At 46.1% G+C, this 20911-nt stretch overlaps 1 protein-coding gene across 20 annotated transcripts in view; it reads right to left on the minus strand.

The window, feature by feature from the left end:
• The window catches only part of CADPS (calcium dependent secretion activator), a 220897-nt gene that overhangs the window by 171377 nt on the left and 28609 nt on the right, over positions 1–20911 (minus strand). For all 20 annotated transcript variants that reach the window (XM_042799818.1, XM_042799816.1, XM_042799817.1 and 17 more), the window contains exons 2-3: positions 6127–6240; positions 1327–1659 (exon numbers count right to left, since the gene is read on the minus strand). In XM_042799818.1, coding sequence (XP_042655752.1) covers positions 1327–1659; positions 6127–6240 — 447 coding nt within the window. The remainder of the gene's footprint in view (positions 1–1326; positions 1660–6126; positions 6241–20911) is intronic.

Here is a 20911-nt window from a genome sequence, read left to right on the forward strand (position 1 = left end):
ACAAAGCAAGAGGGTAGGATCACACACACGCTCACACAAAACCACTCTATTTCCTTAGCTGAACGCAGGTCAAGGGAGGATGACTGACACAGCTTGAGTTGGTTTAAGTTAAAACAAAAAAAAAAAAAAAAAACACTGCAGAACTGACTCAGTTCTCAACACATCACTGAAAACATTATGGTTTTGATTTTAAAGAAGTCCTCCAACAAACGATGGAGGCATCAAATCTGGTTTGTAAATATAATTTATGAGGACGATGCAGTCCTTGCTGTTGCTTTTTTGCTATAAAGATGCCTTACTCAGGGATGTTTATTATCCTCTCCCCACCCTGCCATTAAGGTCTGAGATGAAAAAGAACAAATGCAAGATAATTAAGCTCTTTACAGGAGAATAAACAGATCAAACAATTTTCTGTGTCTTGAAAAGGACTGGAAATGTCTAGACAGAAGACAGAATTGGTCTCCAATGTATTGATTTCAGTAAGAAGTTGTAGCCCTGAATTACATGGAAGAGATTGAGGTCTGCTGCTCCTCTGAAAACTTTCCACAGCATTACCTTACCCTCCCATGATTCTGATATCCTTTATCCCGCCTGCGATATTTATATCCAATAGCAGGGGACTGTAATCTGGGTCATAAACTGCCTGGACAGCCACTGACAGCCCTCAGCAAGAGCTGCTGGAAATGCATGTAGCACTGTAGAGTCCCAGCTCCATGCCTCTGGGGAACTGGCTCTTAGCGGGGGAGAAAAAGAAAGGAATGGGAAAGGTTTTCATCTATCTGGGAACTCATCATGCAAGTAGAGCTGCCTCGAGGTCATGGGGGGTTTGGGACGCTGCCTCCTTCCACCACGGGCATGCAGGGCTCACAGAGGATCCCTCTACTTAAGGAGAACCCGTACAACCTCAATAAGCGAGTTTGCATAAGACATCCACCCCGGGGGCAGCTGAGCTTCAAGTACTAATAAGGTTACTGCAGGCTGAAAGAACATACTGTCATTTAGATTGGTGATGTGACAGAGGAAAGGCAAGCAAGTCACAGCAGAACAGCCCACTTAAGCACCATCAAAGACCTGCTTATCCAGACATAGAGCTGAAGGAATAAAATTTTCCCATCTCAGAAATCCTATGGAATTTCACAAGAAAACAAACACAAGTAAGAGGAGGCGGCCCACTTGCGTAGCCAGAACAAAACTGGTGGAAGTTCTCTCAAAAACAGTGTGGTCAGACCCAAAGTTTCCAGTTAATAACAGCAGTATCTCCCATTGGCAAGCCCTTCCCTGAGAAACCTTCTTCCATTCCCTCCCAGCCTGGGAGAAAGACCTTACCTGACATGCATTGTACAGAAGCTGATGCTCAAATTTCTTGATCCCCAAAATGTTCTGGAACATCTCGTAGAGCTGCTCCTTGCTGAGGATGAGCTCCGAAGCAGCACTTGCCGTCATCCTGGCCTGCTGCTTGCGGGGATCCTCTTCCCCACGGTAAATAGCATCAAACTTTGCCATCCAAGAGCTCAGGACGGTCTCCTTGCTGAGGCCATCGATTTCTGGCAGGCTGCGCACTCTCTTCTCAATGTGTTTCTTGAAGACCTCCCGGGAGTCATTTGCTGAGCACCCTCCGCTCTGCACCATCCTAGCAACGCGGTCACTTTTCAGGAATACCTGCAAAAAAAGGGTGACTTCAAATGGTGTCAGTTCAAAAAAAAAAAAAAACAAAAAACCACCAAACCTTAAGTACCACAAAATGTGGATTCACTGCTGGGAAGCCCACTAACTGGCTGCCAGTATACTTTCCAACTCATCACTCAACAACCACCTGTTGCCAGACAGACAGAGGTTTCAGCTGTACTTTGGGAAGCATAACAAAATCAGGTGAAGCTTCTGCTTGGTGTGTGCTAAAATGGAACATTTTGATGCAATTAGAACTTCATGCGATGTTGTGGTTGCACTTCACCAGATCCGTAAACACCCTTTGGGAAATCAGGATCGTATTTTGCTCTATCAAATGTATTAATAAAGAAGTTATTGCACAACTACATTCACCTCGCCAAGTTCTGCCCTGTTAAAGGGAGTCCAGTCATCCTACTCGTCAACAGCATGGCGTCACATTTATCTTGGTAGCCAGGCCCCTGGAAAACCTCTGACCAGTGCAAGGACCAGGCTTACATTAAGCTATTACTCCAGAGAAGATCTCTGCAGTCTGCCCTGCTGTCACAAGATGACATTGTATTAATTAATTTAACGTTACCTTCAGTTACATAACATGTGTGTCCCCACTTCTCCCATGCCCTGGTCTTTCCAAATTGGGCAACCAGCACTGCAAGAGCACTGTAAAAACACTGTGGGAAAGGACACGGATGTGTGGCCTGATCTTCGCAAACTGATGGGTAAACACCAAGCCAACTCACACCACTAAAAGGTGGCAAGGCCACAGGTCGGAGAGGCCACATCCCTTGCCACACCAGCTCAGCTGAAGTAGCACAGGATGGTTCAGCACAGCTGGAGGCTGCCTGGGAAAGCTTTGCCGAGAAAGCAGCCTGCAAGGTGCAGGACACCAACAGCAGGAGGGAGGGAGAAGGAGTTTGAGGAAGAGGCTCCTCCCGCTATAAGAGCAGCAGAAGGGTCAAATCATAACAGATCCCTGCAGACCAGGAGATGCCACAAGAGCAATGCAGAGCTGAAGGGTGAAAGAAGGGCAGGGGGATATTGTGTTGGCTCTTCTCTCCCAAGCCCTGAACACAGAGGGGCAATCAATGCCCAGTAAGAACTGCTGTTTTATTAATGATGCTGAGAACTGATGAATGCAGCAGGCTGGGAAGAAGCTGTGCCAGCACAGGGGTGTAGCTGTCAGCTCTCAATAATTAAAGAGCTGGAGGATGACCTAAGGACATGGTAGATTCTTTTTATACCACTCAGCAACATGGCACTCCATGTTCCCATCTGTTGGCAGTGGTATTGGGTTTTGCACCAGGACCAGCCCAGAAATGCTGCTGAGGAAGAGCTGGGCTGTTTCCTTTCAACACTGCTGTGTTGGGGAACACTCCCTGCAGATGAGACAGGCAGGATGCCACCAGCAGCCTCTTCAGTCCACACTGAAACGATACCAGCACACACTTTGTTTCCTTGCAGAGCTTAAATATGAGTGATAACACCCCTGGTGTGTGCGGGTGCTTTTAAGTAATAGGTGAGAGCTATCAAAATCCAAGCTCCCGCTGCAACCAAGGAAGTCCTCAGCACACTCACTGCTGGAAACGGTGGGAGGTCATGGAGAACAGCTCCACTGCAGCACCCTCAGCTCCCACGTCCCCTCCCTAATTATGGCCTCCAGGCACCTTTGGCCTGACCCTGAGTGACAGCGCTTGTGCCTTCCCATACCTGCCAGCACCAGCGGCTGTTGTTACCCGTGGTCCTCACCCCCATCAGAGGGGTGACTGCACTGCGAGCAGAGGGACCTGACTCCCCATCTCCCCTCAGCCCTGATTCACCCTTCCTGGGTGCCCAGCAGCAGCCAGAGGAAAGGAGGGCTGGGGTTGGCAGAGGGGAGGCAGGCATGGGGCAGTGCCAGTCAGACACAAAACAGCCAAAAAAACCTGTGAAATAAGAAGATAAAAAAAAAAAAAAAAAGATAAAAGAGGTGTTTTTTTCCTACAGTGCGAACTGCTTTCTTCAGAAAATACCAGGTGAATCACCCAACCGTAAGGCTACCTAGTAGGATTGCCAGGAATCTCAAATTACCGGAGCAAAATCCTAGTGTGGGCGCATACCCTGGCACATGCAGAAAGGATCTGGCCTTTGTGAGCTGGGTCAGGCATCTCCTGCCACATCCACAGAGAAGTCCTCCAGGTGTGGTCCTGGCTCTGTGTGCCCACAGCAGAGTGGAAATGGGTGTAACAAAGCACTTCCATAATACCCACCGAAGCAACCACTGCATAAAGTGCTGGTTGACAGATGAAGCTTTACTCATTAGAAGTAAAAGGACATGAGACAGGCTCTCCTGGAGTGTCTGTTGGAATGCGCTGGGCCCATCTCTCAAACATGGATCTGCAGCATTCCTGCAGGTGCAGTGGTGGAGCCTGCTCAGCTCACTCAATCTTTGAATTTGATAGCAGCCTCTGAACTAGTCTAAGACTGGCAATCACAAGCTCACCCCCTGACAGCGTACTTAACAGCACAACGTGGCCATGCAAACACATCCATGGCAAGAGCAGACGCATCCCTGACCTACCATGTCACCCTTACCTCTTTCCTTCTACACACACACACACAAAAATTTGCTAGGTAATGATCCTATTCTGAATCAACAGTAAGTGAACCCCCTGGAAACATCAGCCATTACCTGCACAGAGGTTGCCAGCTTCAGCTGATCAAAACCACAAGCTTTAGTATTTTCCCAGCCACCATACAGCTTTACAGGTCAGAACCTAAATGCCAATTTTTAGATAGTATCCATCCAAGGAACACTGAAATGCACAAAACTGAGATTTGCAGGAACCGAGATAAGCAGGATCTGCTGTGATTGCACCATGGCTTGATCAAGGGTGGGCACCTCTCTGCAGAGAAGGGAGGGCACCACCATCGTCAGGGAAGGCTGCTCAGGCACTGGGAGGGGCAGAGGCTTTGCCTTGTGCCACTGCAGATGGTGCTGAGGAAGCGACACGCTGCCACGCTACAGCTGCAAAGGAGCTGAAAGTACGCGGCTGTAAATTAAAGGAGACCAACAGTTAAAAAGAAGAAAAATAAGTTTGCACAATAGGGCACAGAGCAGTGCATTACACTTTCTGTGGCCTGTTTTAAGTAGGACAGAGCAGGTGGAGTGTCCAGCTGAACTGAAGACATAGGGTTTGCAGACATCTAGTGCTGATCAACTGCTCCTTGTATGTTTAATTACTCAGGGTAATTATACAGCATAGGACTTCTGGAGCTGGTCAGGACACACTTTCAGCAAGACTCACCAGCAAAACTGGGGTGTATTCTGCCTGGTTTTAAGCAGTTTCCTCCTCCTGCCCAATAGTCTTATCTGAACAGATGACACTGCTCTTACACCCTAAAATGCAGCTCACGCCATCTTGAAAACTTTCTCTGAGATCATCTGTTTGGTGAAGCTGTGATAAAGTGATGATCCCTTGGCAATTTCTTTTCTGATAAGAAATGTAAATTACTCACAGCTTCTTTGCTGTACAGAGAATGATGGAGCAGTAACTACTAGGCCAGTTTAATTGAGTTAATCCAGGGATAATTTGTGCTTTCCTTACACTGAAGCAGCTGCTGTCATTTTTTATAGTTAAAATTCTCTTCAGTTTTAGTATCTGATTTTGGTCCGCTCTTAGATTCCACTTCCAGAGAAATATTTTATGTAGGCAATTCAAAATCTTCACCTTTTATGACAGAATAGCTCTAGGGAGAAAGAGAAATGGTTTGCAGAAAGCGACACTCCTCATACAAATCACAAACACCAATTTACTTCAAAACCAGAAGCTCTTTCCTTCTGAGAAAAGGTATGAAAGGCAGCATTAAGGGCTGCATACAAAGAGGTGCAAAAAGACAGACATGCATAATTATTCTTTTGCACAATTATGAATGATGCTTCATGTTCTTTGGCATCATCTAGTTTTGTAGATGTACTACATCCTCCTCCCTCCCCCTTTGCTTTACAGCACTTGTTGTACCAAAGAGAAAAGACAAGACTCTTGCTGAAAATCCCAAAGTCAATTAGACACAATGCATAAGCTTCAGCAAGAACTGAACGTGCTGCCAGGTTCTCTCTTGGTATTTTTCACAGGGAGCATGTGACATTTATTTTATATTGTGCCATCTTGCTTGTTTTAGAGTACACAGTTTAAAAGTATCAGGAAGATATTTTTCAGCTTAAAGGAAGGGTGATCTTCCCCATAATCAAGCTACAGGATACACCATGGTGTATGGGTTGCCACAGTTGCTGTATGGTTACATATTCAAACCCTGAACCTCACAAACCTTGTGATGTACCAGACATCTGATGGAAGTAGTCTTGCGCTTGACTTTGTTTTGTGCTGTTTGATAAAGGACAATTCATTAGTTCAAAATTCAACGCTCTCTGTGAATAGCAGTGAGAACAGGAATTCATATCAATATTGTATTGTCTCTCCTTACCTCATAGTAGCTCTGGACAGCATTTATAAACGCTTCATCTGCCACAATCTGGGTTTCTCCATTGAGAAAGGCCTGGAAACGATCTTTAATTGTCTGGAGCTGCTGCTTACTTATCTACAAAACATGACAAAAGGAGAAAATTAGTCAAGAAAGGTTTATATATGAGGAAAAAAACTGCACTAATTCTTCTGCAGTATCTTATTGGGGTGCTTATGATGTGCACTTCTGCTGTCCTTTGCGGGCAGCAGCAATAGATGAGGAATCAGCCACGTGTGGGTACACACACACATGCATTCTTCACTCTGGCAAGCTCATTTAAGCATTATGAGCACCTAAAACCACCCTGAACATCATTTCTGAACAACTCTGCCACCACAAAACTCACACAAGACTTTTACTGCTTCAGGTATACCTAAGTCAAAAGCAAGCTGCTGTGTACATGCTTGAAGAGACTGTTTCGATTCAATCTTTTCCCCATTTAGTAGCCTCTCCTCCCCTTCAGAAGATGAGGTTTCATCATTGAATGGGAAGTCTTGCGAGCTGGCTGTTGAAGACAGCACTCATCAGCATTCCAGGGCTTTGGTCTTTCCTCATTTGTATTTTTTTTTTGTGTGTGTGTGTTTTCTGTTTGTTTTTTTTTTTTTTTTTTTTTTTTCCCTCCTTGCACATTTCTTTTGGCTTGTCACAGATAAAACAAAAACACGCCAGTGCTGAAAGAATTTCATGCCATTTAATGCCAAATAAATTATGAGGGCAAACCTGTTCTCTTTATCCAAGCAAGAACCTTCTCTGCTGTCTCTTTGCTACTCAAAACAATTTCTGTCCAGCATACAGCTGGTATAACTTACAAGATAGTTCTAAATTTGGTACAATTACATCAATAGAAAGTTTACAAGGGTTTGTTCCAGGCTTGTAAGATAACATGACATTATTTTACCAATTTATCTGTCAGTTTGAAAACAGATATAGCTAAAAACCCCTCACCTCTTTAGCTTGTAGTGCAAAGTCACCGCAGGCACATAAGTCATGTATCAGCAATGCCAGTACAACATCTTAAGATGCAGATAACACTCATGCTGAAATGCTGCAGGCATTTAACTGTAGTTGTGCCTGGTTTACCACATGGCTACTTCAGGTTTGAGGATAAGAATTAATTTACACAAAAGAAAAGGAAGCAAACAAGTTGTATATATGACAACTTCAAACTTAAAAGGGAAAAGAGAGCACTGAGAATTAGGACAACTATTTAATAATGATCTAGAGGTCCGGAGAAGAGGGTTGGGTTTTTTTGTTTTGTTTTGTTTTGTGTTTGTTTGTTTTTCTTTTTTTTTCCCTCACTTGTATGCCAGAAGAAACCAGCTGATTAGAATGGAAGAGAAAAATAAAATTAATTGCTCTAAGTGTCTAAATGGCTTTGCATAAAGTATCAAAAACTAGAGATATCCAAACAACTAGAACATAATGAAGCCTGGTATGGTAAACACAGTTTATGATAAAAAGCAGGAGAGGGACCACTTGGAAAATGCAACGGTAAATATCACTAGATCTAGATGATGTGCCATGCGGGGTGTTTAGGGACTGCAGTAATGAACATCATGAATACTGGTAATTAATTCTGCAACACCATGCTGAGAAGGGTTAGTGAGCAATGACAATTTGATGTGATAATCTGGGATTAGTTTATCCTGGTGCTTATGGAGAGGTGTTCATCAAAGTGACATAGAGCAAGACTCAATATGCTGTCCTCCAGAAAACATGGAACAGCCTTTGCCATCCCTACAGGTGCTGGAAAGACGAGTCACTCCCACCCCCAAACCAGCAGCCCACACTTCACGGGGGCTCTCACACGTGCAACATGGCTCAGCATCACAGGGCTGGAGCAAGGACTGTCCTTCTGACCTGAGCCACCTCAGCCTTGGTCACCATCTGCAATGAGCCCTGTGCAAAAGCACTGCTGAGAGCTCCTGGCTTTAAGGCTGGCAAAATCTAATTTTTTGCTCTAAGAGTGCATCTGCCACGTCAGGCACCTAAAACCCTATGCAGTGTTTGCCAATAGCATCTTAGACATCACAAGCTCTTGGGCAATACGCGCAGCATCAGATCTAAAGCAGGCTCCAAACCTCTCTGAGCTGATGGAAGCTCCTGATGGAATTTAAAAGAAAACTGGGTCAGCGATTAAGAGGAGCCAGAGACAATGTAGTGATCTAGTGGGTGACACCTGTGGGAAGGCGCTAGGTCTGTTTTTATTAATCATTTAATTATCTGGAAGAAGAGAAACGCAAGATGTTAATTAAATGTATTGACGATTTTGTATTAGCACCATTGTGAACGTCAGGCAGAAATGATAGGGTGATAGAGGCCATAAGAAACCAAGAAAAGAAACAGGAAAACTGCAGGTAACATTGAAATCAGGGTGCTGAGGCACAAAGACAGACACCCTAAAAGCACAGATGCTCTGAGCCAAGAGGTTTTTCATTTGGGATTTTAACAATGTGCACGGCATTTTTATTTTTTTTCCAGGTTATTTGTTAAGACAACCTCCAGAAGTCCCTCCTTGTTCGATTCCTATAATGCCATCTAGCAGCAATATTTTACGCTCCTTCCTCAGTATTGAACAGTCTACCTTCAAAACAAATGATGCTCCTTGAAATTCCTAGAAACTCCCAACACAGCTCACATGTGAGTTCCTGGGGGCTGTGGAAATGAATCATCAGATTTGTCTCTATCGGAGTGTCAGTTGCCTCCTCCTCGCCCCCAAGCTCTATTCAAGTATTTTCCCCATCCAGGGAATAGGAGATCCTCTCTGATCACACCAGGCTGCAGCTAACGGGACCCAGGGTCTTCCACCCCTTCCAGACCATGAAACAGCACTGGTGTATCGATCCGTGTCTGTGCCGCTGTTACAGACGTTATCAAGAAAGCAGTCAATCTGAGCTGAAATTAAACTGCTTTCGTATTAAATTTAGCTTCTGCAGCACAGCAGCAGATGCCTGGTGCAGAAAGTCAGCACCAGCTGGGAAGTGGAGGGTGGTCAGACCCATAGGTCTATGAAAACTGCCCAGCACGCTCCACCTCCTAATTTTAGGCCCCTTCCCCTCCCCGGCAGGCACCGAGGGCATCACTGCCGGGTTCCAGAAGCATCCCTTGGGCAGCCGGGAGGCAGCAGCTCCCCGGCAGAGGCTGGACCAGGACCAGGGCCCCAGTGTCACACCCCAGAGCCTTTAAGCAGGGCCGGGCAATACCACCAACCCACCCACAGAAGCTTAAAGAGCACGTGCCCTAAACACTCACCTAGAAGCTTAAGTGCTTTAAAGGCAGGGGTGTTATTTTATCTCTCGCTCTTAGAGGCACCAGTGATCAGCTAGAAATCCATATTAAGCAAGGCAACAGCTCCTGCAGATCCAGTAAGGCCACTAAGGGGCCAATACAAACCACTTCTCTGTTACCTTCTGTAGCGTGCTTACAAATAGCAGAAAACAACAGAATTACTTCCCCTTCAAGGCACATCAGTACAATATCTCACCAGCTAGGGCAGGAGGTGGAAACCAGGATGGGTTGTAAGCCCAGCAGGCATGAGGCTGGTGGGGATAGAGCCTCACTGCCCCGGCTGCAAATACAAATCCAGGTGACATTGCTCAAGAGGGAAATAGAGAGCTGGGAGTAAGCAGGAGTGCTGTGGTGGATGGAAGAGATTTATTTTATTTACCTTCCCCCGCTTTTCCAACCCTCCCTGCTTTTCTCCACAACTACTTTCAGTGTGTGACAGCCGTTAAAGAAATAACAGTCATTTCTGCATTCGGCAGAGATTGCAGAACACCCTGCCTGCATACAGTGACTCTGGACCCAAGCGAACTCTCATAAGTCAATTGGGGTGTGATTATGCAGCAGAGTGTTTCACAGCCTTTATCTGCCTAAAGCATGTGAGTACTTAAGTTGGTAGATATACACATGCATATTAAAAATGTAATTGAGTCACTGATGATGAACTCCTGGCATAGGTACCAGAAAGGGCACCCATGGACCTTTGGACTGTACAGCTTTTTATAAGAAACTTGGCAGAGGTCTTCTCCATAACAGACTAAATTATGGGGAAGAGCTCACCAGTAACTAGATCTGGGCACCCAAATGCTTCCTACCTTCTTGGTCTAACTTCTTTGTTTTCTTTTCTTTTTTTTTTTCAGAGAAACTGCATGCCCAACACAATCCAGTGACCTCACAAATGGGGTGGAACAGTCTCTGGCATATGCCACGTCCCCCGCCATGGTCACAAGTAAATCACGGAGGCAATTTCTTGAATTTGCTTGATGCAGATCTCAGCAAATGGCACACCAGCCTTCTTGGGACAAATGCTCACCAGCAGTTTTTTGCTACATGTTATTTTTGCACATATTCCATCTGACTCAGAGCTGAACGCAAACCTGAATGCATGGAGCCATGGCACCTTCTCCAGAGTTGTTCCAGCCAGCAAACAGCTGGCACCATCTCTGCGCATCGTCTCCAGCCCCCTTCGCTTACACCAGAGAGCACAAGTGTTGCAAAGAGGAGCTGTTTGCTGCAGAAAAGTTCCCTGAAAAAAGTTATATACAGCAACATGCCTCACTAATCCATCCTTTCTCCAAAATGCTTTGCTGTGTCTGAGCACACAGGAATAAGTACGGTCATACAGCTCACTGATTAGGGTCTGCATTACACAATAATACAACACTAGCTGAATTTAGGTTTTCTACCCCACACTGTATCATGTATGGGCTCAAAGCAGAGTCGCAGATTTATGTGCCTTGAACTTCGAAGAACAAGAACAACATCTGCAGATTTTCACTCTTTTAAAGAGAATTTCCAAATCTGTATGTGTGAAGAAAAAAAGAGGACTTGTGCTCACAGGACAGTTGTCTTTCCAAGCTTTGTATGATGTACATCAACGGTATTAAATATCCAAAAGCCACATATGACATGCCTTGAAATCTAGTAGAAAGGAGAGTTCATAAGAATTTATAAGAATTCTTGTGTAATGTTGCAGTGAGGGTGGTCCATTGAGACATGGGCCCAGAGGGCCTGTGGCATCTCCAGCCTTGCAAATTTTCACAACCTGACTGCATGAACATGATCTGGTCTGGGAGAGAGCCCTGCTTTGAGCAGAGGAATTTGGCCAGAAACCTCCAGAAGTCCCTTGCAACCTACATTACGCTATGGCAGTACCATATCCAACAGAAGATTTGCAAGGAAAGGCCACCCTAGATTGTAGATTGCCAAACATTTTGGGTCTAACCGCTGATTTGTCAGTGGCAGGCTACAGAATAACCCATCCACAGCTGTACAGGTACTCTAACCAGCTAATAAAGCCATATTCCCAGGGGAAGCACCTCTGCCTTTTGTCTAGAGAGACCAGCTTCAGCACACGACCAAGAGCAGCACAGAGCTCTTGCTCCTTAGGGCACCTGCTGTGCAGGTACCATGGCAAGGAGGAATATTTAACTGCTCGCTGTGCTGCTGTTCTGGGTTTGGTTTTGTAACATCTAATAAATATTTTATTACTCCTCAGCACCAGGTGATTTAGGAAAATCTAAACCAACCGAATGAGCATCTTTCATCATCACTGCTTCTACAATCAGAAACCCAGACATGACATGAATGACGTGGAAGGGAGGGAAGGAGATGTGGGGGCTGGAGCAGCAGAGCGCTGGCCTTGGGAGGAGAGGCCAGAGGCCCCAGCAATGGGCGTGAGTCCAGGAAAAAACCCCATCAGGTTATTTTGCACTGGGAAAATGCATCAGGTTCTCCCTGCACTAATGCAGCTTTCCCCTGATGGAAGCAAGGACCACACAGGAGGCAACTCACATCCCCAGAATTTGGGTTTTAATTGACAACTCTCCTGGGCAGACGCAGCTGCTTTGCAAATGGCTGAATGTTGATGGCTTTTTGCTGTTAATGTAAGCGACCAGTACTAACTGTCGCGCTCAGGGAACTCTTCCCAGATGCCTAACAGTGTATTTTCTGGTTGTTTCAGAGAAGATTAATATTTGTTACCCTGTGCTTTGGTTTCCAATAGCCACAATACATCATTCCAGGGATACCAAGCTGGCACATCCTTTCCCCTTACAGTCTGGCCATACATGGATCACTGTATACACACACTCCCATATACCACTGTCTACACAATTCCCTCTTTGTGGGCACTTGATTTGTTGCCTCCCCACTCTGTCCATGATTTACAGGCCCTGGTGCACCCACACTGCCCACGCTCTCTCCAGCTACGCTCATCCTTTGTGGATAGCAAACTAGAAAAGCACCGGTCATGTCCCCATCCACCAAGCCTGGTGCCACCTTCTCCTGTCTCAGAAGAGATGCCCAACTGATTTGCAGCAGAGAAAACAACTGTGCCATCACCATGCCTGGGTTTACACACACAGGGCAGTGAAGGACACACAACCCCCTTCTGCCCCCAGCAGCTCATGCTCTGCCTGCTCAGGCCACCTGCGATGTTGGGGATGGGTCAGAGCAATGAGGACCCTCCAGGGAGCATCACTCCTACATACCCACCGGCCTCACGCTCAGAAATCAGCCTGGGTTTGGGCACAAGCAACACAAACAGCCCCTGGCTCTTTACACACCAGCCCGACACCAGTTTGCAGCTCAGACTAAACCAACCTCTCACCCAAGCAGCCCGACAATACAAGAATGATATTTCCTGACCTAACAGTAAATGTCTGCTTCAGGAACATGACCAAAGCGGTGAGAAAACCCACCAGAGCTGTCTGCAGAGGAAGGAAGCCCCCTCCTCCACCCAGTCACAGAGCTACCACCCAGCCAGTGCCCTACCACAGCATCAGCTCTTGCTACCTCCATTATTACAAACAAACTACAGCAGCTTTGCAGCACAAGCAGCGAGTGCTAAATGATTTTGGCACTTGCTGGAATATTTCTTCTTTAAAGAAGCTCAAGTATTGTTGGATAAGTAATGGGAAGGTAAAACATCAATCCCTTTAGTTAGGCCAGTTGCTGGCACAGAGCCTCTAGATCAAGCAGAGCAGATCTCTCCTTTCCACTGCCCCAGACTACATCAAGTAACAGGTTTATCAGAAGAGACAAATCACAGGCTCTGCGTTGCTCTCTTTGAACTACGTGGATGCTCTTTTTTTGTCCTTTCAAACACCAAGTACATTTCTTTTCTATGACTCACTCTGCCAGCTAGGCACACTTCTTTGACGTACATGAAAGACCTAAAATGTTATTATGGCTGCTCCTACTTTCTGAAACACAGTGATGCACAGTGCTAAAAGAGGAAAGCAAAGCCAGGATTTGGGACTGGGCCTTTGCCATTAAACCTTCCTCCTGGTGTTTTCCAAGCTACACCTTCCTTCTGCAACCTGCCACCACAGAGCAAGCCTAGCACAGACACATCAAAAGATACCTTGCCACTGCACACTTCACTTGCTACATCTGTTCATACCAGATGTGTCCACCCAATGTTCACATGCCAACCATGCATCTCCCCCCTGCAAATCTACACCCTTTTCCATTATTGGAAAAGGCAGTGCTGACAGCTTCAGGAACTTCTGCTCCTGTCTGCAAGTTTCCTTCTTGAGCTGTCTTTCTCTTCTCCTGGCTGGTCCTTCCTCTGCAGCTGGTGTGCAAGCAAATAACCCCAAGATGGAGCCACCTGACAAGAGCAAAGAAAACTTGGAACTTCTCCCAACTTTGATCTTATTTTACCTAAGCAAGCCATTAGCAAAGTGAGTTTGCAATAGGTCCGACAGACTAAGCTAGCACTGCTGGATATTTTTACTGTGTATGATCAAACAGACAGGTGCCCCTATTTTTTTTAGCAATTAATAAAAATATGACTTTGATCTCAGAATAATGGGGAAGCCAGCACAAAATACAAGCAAGAAATAGCAATGATGAAATATTAGGTCAGTGACTGTACATGGGCTGAGGGGTGATTGCTGCTCTAAGAAACCTCCGTGGCGATGTCTGTGACAGGAGCCTCACCTGGTGAGCTCTGCTGGGTAAAACACATCATTATGATCTGGCAGCTTTCAGCAGAAAGCCCAGCATCAATCTGCCTGTGGTAAAAGTGTAGCTGCTCTGTTAATGAAACAGAAAAAACAAACCCATAAAAATACTAGCAGAAATACAGCTAGCAAATAAAATTAGGAGGCAAATGGAATGGAGGCTGTCTAGGATAGGCAGAACGACATGCAAAGCCCCCCAACACAGGGTGCCCCAAGTGCAGGAAACAAATCCCTTTATTTCTCCGAGTTTTCCTCCAGGCTGGACTCTGCAGCTGGCTACTCTCCTCCTACCCCTGGCCCAAACACCTTCTTTGCTCCCAGTCCCAGTCACCCTCTGGTTAACCCCAAGTCTCAAGGGCCGCTAACACAACCACTTACAGAGCCTCCTCTGGAAAATCCTGCTAGCAAGGGCCTTGGTCAGAACTGCAGGTCAAGTCACATTTGCTTTGATTGGCACAGGAGCTCTCTGCAAGTGCAAAAGAAATGGCTTGGCCTGTCGTTTTACTCCAACAGTGCAGCACACGGGGTAGGTACAGTCCATTGCTGCCCTGAGACCTCCAAAGAAAACTTAGCCCAGGAGAAAGGATAAAGCAAAAAACTTCCTCATCTCTTAAGCCTTCCAGGCAGTCTTGGAAAGCAATGTTTTCACTCCTCCTCTTTTTCTTTTGAATGGAAAATAACACATGGTCTCTTGAAGTTTGTGTATGCTGATGTGACACAGCTTCTGAGGCATTACCTCGCATACTTTAGTGCCTCAAGACCATGGTGTGCTGCACAGTGGAAGGGCATGGTGCAGAGCTGGAGAACACCACAGATCATCTCCCATGAGTCACCCACACCTGCCCCTTGGAAAAGTCAGGGACAGGCTAGGCTATGAACATACTAGAATTTGTATTTCTTTCAGAATATTCTGAGGACAACTTCCAGAACTTGGAAGTTTTACAGCCTTACTGACAAGGAAAGTAAAAAAAGTCAGTTTGGGGTATGGATGCTGCACATCTATTGCCCAGTGGCCACAAAGTCCTAAGCCTCCTGCTCTATCACTGAGACAGACGTGTAAAATCCCTCAGTTCAATCATTTGCAATAGATAGCTGGTACTGTATGTATCTAGTAATAAAAAAGTCTTGTGCAAAATCTCCTCCAAGCGCTACAAAGGTACATTCACAAACGATGCCCAGGTGACCAAATGAAAGAATTGTATACAAGTGAATGGTTTTAATCAGCTGATCAATGTGGCCAGGACCTCTCTGACCCGGGACTCCCTGTCAGCCCCTCCTGAGGAGTAACTAACAGTGGAGAACCTCATCCCACTACCCTGGTCAGTATTATTTGGACAGTACAGTACTCTGAAGATCAGTAACCCATATTGCTGCCGATACTACCCAAGTGTCTCTGTTCTTGGACTACTTTAGAGGCTAGGCAAGGCTTGGTGTATCCTGTGTTTGGAGATCTCAGGCACAACGTAATGACACCTAAATATCCATAAACTGACTGAGTCCGAAAAGTGGGTGAGGGATGAGGTGGGAACACAAGTTGGTCTATGCTGGTGGGTCCCCCGTAGAGGAGGGCAGTGTCCCAGGGCCCAGGCAAGTCCTCGCTCTCTAACAGCCCAGTTTTCTTCTTTTGTGCCACATCTCACATTTGTGAAGGGAGAATAACAGCATTTCACTTCTCTCCAGAAGTGACTACACATATGAAAAGACTAAGAGCCTCTCACTGGCTAGAATGGCGGGCTATCCAAGAAGAAAAGCAAGCTACTTTTAGAGACACTTTTAGATCACTGTTTGAACTATTTTCATCTCTGTGTTCCCACTCAAGGCAGACCTTCCATACCGCAGAAGCTAATTGTCCTGCCTGGTTAATATATACAGCAGCTCATGCTGACTTGAAAACGTTAAACAACCAGAGCTAAAGATCTCCTACTGACACTTCAGATCTGCAAACAAAAAACCCACTCTTGTCCTTTTTTTTTTTTTTCTTAAAAAAGTACATCCACCACCACTGGAGTTATTTTTGTACCGTTTTCATCATTAAACTCTGCCTCTCCTCCATGTCACAAGCTATGTTAAAAACAGTTCTTACCGAGCAGAAGCAATGGACAAATGAATGGAGACTCGAGGACTCCTGGTGTGTCCCAGCCCCTGTGAAAGTGCTGTTTTCAGCCTTGCAAAGTTATCAGGAGAAGGAGAATCTTTGATGGGACTGAACAAGATCACAGGAAACGGAGAGAAGCTTCCAGGCAGACAAGGCTGAAACGCTGAGCCCTGCCATGGGCATCCCGCACGCTCCGGCTGCCCCTCGCCAAGAGCTGGGCAAACTGCCGACCCCCCCCAACAGAGCGCTGCCATCTAAACCAACCTGAAACTGGGCTCGTGGGGCGGAGGGGGAAGCACACGAAGGTCTGAGCAGTATTTCTTTGCTGAAGGAAGCACATTTTCAAAGCAGCCCATCAAAAGATCTGACCTATTACACGCCAGGGCTCTGGATAAAATACAACTTGTCACGTTTGAAATTCTCCCTCATTCTGTGCATGTGTTATGATTTCCAGGAAACAAATAAAAAGAAAGAAAACACCCCAGATTTTAGAGAAAATCTGTTTAAGAGACAAACACATCTCTGATCCAGTAAAAGATAAGCTGTCTCCTTCAGACAGCACTTGAAAAAGGTTCAATCAATCAGTCAAGCCAGAACAGAACTTGTTTCTAGATGGAAAGACAAGAGAGAAAAGGTGTGAAACTGTAGTGCACCTCCTCCTCACATTTCCTGCTAAAGTGAGTAATCTCAGATTTTTTACAAGGGCAGAAAAAGTTTGGTAAAAGGTAGTTTGTTCTGAGGCAGCAAACTGCTGCAAGAAAACAGCATTTCAACTTTCCATCTCCCCTGCCATGCAGAGACAGGGGAATATACCTTTGCATGGTGGCTGGTATGTACCCAAAATAGCTGAGAATGAATGTCTGTTCCTTCAAAGACATTAGGGAACATTAGCTGTAATAACATTGTTCCACTGGGGTGAATTATTATTATTATTATTTAAGGAAAGGCACTGATAACATTATCCATTTTTTTTCCACAGCCCTACTCTTTGGACCCAGTTTATGGCAGGAGGCTGAAAATGAAAGGGGCAAACCTTGCAACTTACCTGAGGCACCACAGAGATGGGGTGAGAGCCCCATGGGGACATACCCCCCACTTAAGCCTAGTTTAGCTCAAGCAAGTGCTCAGATTTCCAGGTTCAGAGCACATTCACCTAGAAAGGGAGGATAAAGGCAGCAGTGGCCTTTTCTCAGCTTTGGGCTGTAAATATAAATGAAACATAGCTAGGGAAATCATGTTCACTACGGTGCACACGCAGCATGTGTGCAGCGTGTGCACCACCCACGCTGGCATCTGCAAAGAGGACAATTAGCTGCTTGTGTGAAATTAGGCGTGGAGTTTGATAATGGTTTTTAAGGTAAGAGAAAGGCCATTTGCTGGCTGATGGGTTCTGGAAGCTGCAGCAGTCAGTCTGAGCCTTGCAACACAGGGAGATCTGATGGGAGAAGGATCTCCAGGACGAGGTGTCCCAGCTATGCATGGCTTAGCACCAGGACCTTCCCCACAGCAAAACCCACTGGCAGAGGAAAAGCAGCAATGCCATAACCAACATGTGCTTAATGGAGCTAGGATGTCTCTGGGGGCATCTGGCAGGGGCAAGAGGGACATCCTAGTTCCCCAGCTGACTATCCCTCTGCCCTTGGTGCCGTTAGCTGGCGTGCTGGTTGTCTTCTGCCTTCCACTTCGTGACAAGTTTAATTAGAGCTAAATAACACCCCCGAAAGCTGCTTGCTGTGACCCAGACCCAGCCATCCCACCCCATGCAGCAGGACCCAAATCCAAAAATATCTCATGCTGCCTCCCTGGCACAGAGAGCAAATGCAGCCAAATCTGGCCCAGTCCAACCTGCCTCCCCAGCACTCATCTGCAACCCAGCCTGGAGACAGAGACAGTACTGGTAAGCTGGAAGTAAAAAAAAAAAAAAAAAAAAAAAAAATACCACCCACACACATAAAGGCTTTTTTTGTGCTTTTGATGGCCTATAGTGCCTTTCTTGGCCAAAGGTAAGAGATACTAGTGTGAAACATCCACCTTTTCTAACAAACCCAGAAAAAGCAAGTTTGGTAGCATTATTATATACTAACTACCTAATGTCTGGCAATTTTCAACACAATGGTTGTATATGGCCCTACATAAAGATCCTTTCCAAAAAATACATGACCACACATTAAAAACTCTCTCATTTAAAGCCAAGAAATCTGTTTTAAAGATTCCTGTGCTGTATAGTATATTAAAGGCTGTCTCAGAAAGAAGAGGGAATAATTTCTCTTCTTTGGACTTGAGGCATGATATTTTTAAGGGCTTTGAGTGATGAGCTCTGGGCATTTCTGGTGGGAGGGTTATTGCCCCCTGCTATCCCCTTCCCATTCTGATGAGCTGTCTCTGCTCCTTGCTTGCTCCAGGTTGTGTGCATGTGGACAAGAAAAATTGCGAGCTAATGCTACAGGAACAGTGACCTGCAGCAGAAGTGGATGTAAATACCCTCCTCAACACACCCCTAGAATACGCTGTTCAAGCCCCAAATCCATATTTCTTATGTCTCTTATGCCACCTTATTGCCAGCTGAAAAAGCCCAGGAGGCAGGAGAAGAGCGGGCTGTGCACAGCGGTATGGAGCATAGTCCTGAAGGGCAGGAAGGAAGAACTGCCTGTTACTACATCTGGTAATGAGTTTGTCTGCACACTGCGAGTACAAGTTGAAACCCCCACAAAAAGCAACACAGCTACTGCAGATTTGAAGCCTATAATTTCAGAGGAGTGTTTGTAAGAGCAGAAAACACGTGGGCATACAGAAAGAGGAAAAGATGAAATCAAATTATTCATCATAAAAGGCAGCTGTGCTAGAATTTGCCTACAGCATTTTCCATCCTGGAGCTTCATTCCTGCTCCCAGGAGCCCTGAAAGAGGTCACTGAAACCGTAAGAGTCAACGCCATGAAGAGTGGGAAAATAAGCTCCCAAGATGAGCACAATGCATTGAGTCACTACTCCCGTTTTCCTCCTCCCAGTAAGCCCCAGGAACAGGCTATGCCTTGGAAGCAGGTCTGTGCGGGTGGCAGATCCTGGAGCTCGGTGGCAGCTGGACTGCAGCACTCCGTGTGCTGTGATCCCACAAAACAGATCCTACGCTGTGCTGTACATGCGCACGCAGCCCCAGCAACTCCAGCTCACCTCAGCCTACAGTGTGGATTGCATTTTTTTTTAAAAAAAAAAAAAAACACTCAAACATTCCTATTAGAAGCCTCAGCCTACGCCAATGAATTAGAGGTAGCCGTTACCTGTGGAAAGCGGAAGGAAAAATAGTAATCTTAACTACTGCTTAAATAAAAGCTGCAGAACAAAGAGTCTGGGAATCCAGTCTTTTACCTGAAAATGCCCAAAATATTTGAATGAAAGAAGCTGGGAGTTTCGCTACCCGGACGGGCGCAGCCAGCCATCGCCTCTCCCTAGGCACGCGGCCCGGCGACATATTGCAGCAGTGGCCCACACAGCCTGCTCGGGAGGAGGCGTCCCTGATTGACGGTTGTCTCCAAGACAAATGCCTTCGCACCCCTCTGGGATAACGGCAGCGAGCTTCCCTGGCAGCTGGGCGAGGGAGGAGGCGCGCTGCGCCGCGGGGAGGGAGCGGCGAGCCCTCGGCGTGCGCAGGTGAGGGCGGGCGCTGCCGAAAACCACTGCACCGGCTTCCTCGGCTTGCGCAGCTCCTCTGACATGGCCTCGAAACCCCATAAAGAAGAGGGGACCAAGGTGAACTGCGACCAAGCAGCTTCTGTCCAGAAAGCCAGGCACGGCTGGGGTGTTCACCAAAGCAAAGCACCAGCGAAGCAGCATGAATGAGCCCCTACCCCTCAGTGCAGCGGCAGTTTCACACTGGCAGGGCTTTTTTTCCAGTGATGCCAGCATTGTTTTGCCATTCAGACACTCCTTGCCTGCAGTTTCCAAACTTCAGAGGCTTCAGTTACGTGAGTGGGCAAGTATCCTGCCCACACTGACAAGAGAAGGACAAACTGGTGTGAAACTTTGTTCCATCTCCAACACACTCCCAGCCAGGCTTCAGCGCTTGGCTTGACCCACACAGCAGAGAAATCATCCATGTTCCAGCCAAAACCCTGGATGCAGGCTTGGAAAGCCAGAGGTTATGAATACTGTGGCAAACAGAAATCAGCAACAGATTTCCCCCCACAAGAAATCTTGAAAAGAAAAGCTAGGGAAACTGGAAATGGAAGTCACCCAAGAACTTCAGTATCACTGCCCGTTGGGAATCAAAGGGGCAGCTCCACTCCTGGAGAAGATACTTTTCCCCTCACTGACTCAAAAGTCAAAGTCTTTGTCAGGAACATGTACCCCCTGGCAAAGCTCCCCAAGCCCCAGTGCAGAACTACTGGTCACTCTTTCTGGCACATGTGTGTCTGTTCTTGCAAATTCACTTCTCTCCCTTTTTTTCTCCTGGGATACACCTAAGACCCTCTTAAATCTAGGGGGTAAAAAGAATTTTTTATTTCCTTTAATCTTCTACACTGTGACTGCTTCTTTTCAAATCATGTACTATTTTGTAGAGCCTTGTGATTAATTTCTTAGACAATTTTCACAGAAATGTGATTTAAGAAAGCAAGACAAATCACAATTCATCCAGATACAACTGAGAAGCAAAGAAACTGAAGATAGCATCAGAAAAAAAAC

Source organism: Tyto alba, unplaced genomic scaffold, assembly GCF_018691265.1.
Source record: "Tyto alba isolate M040663 unplaced genomic scaffold, T.alba_DEE_v4.0 Super-Scaffold_3, whole genome shotgun sequence".
In the NCBI taxonomy this organism is placed as follows: domain Eukaryota; kingdom Metazoa; phylum Chordata; class Aves; order Strigiformes; family Tytonidae; genus Tyto; species Tyto alba.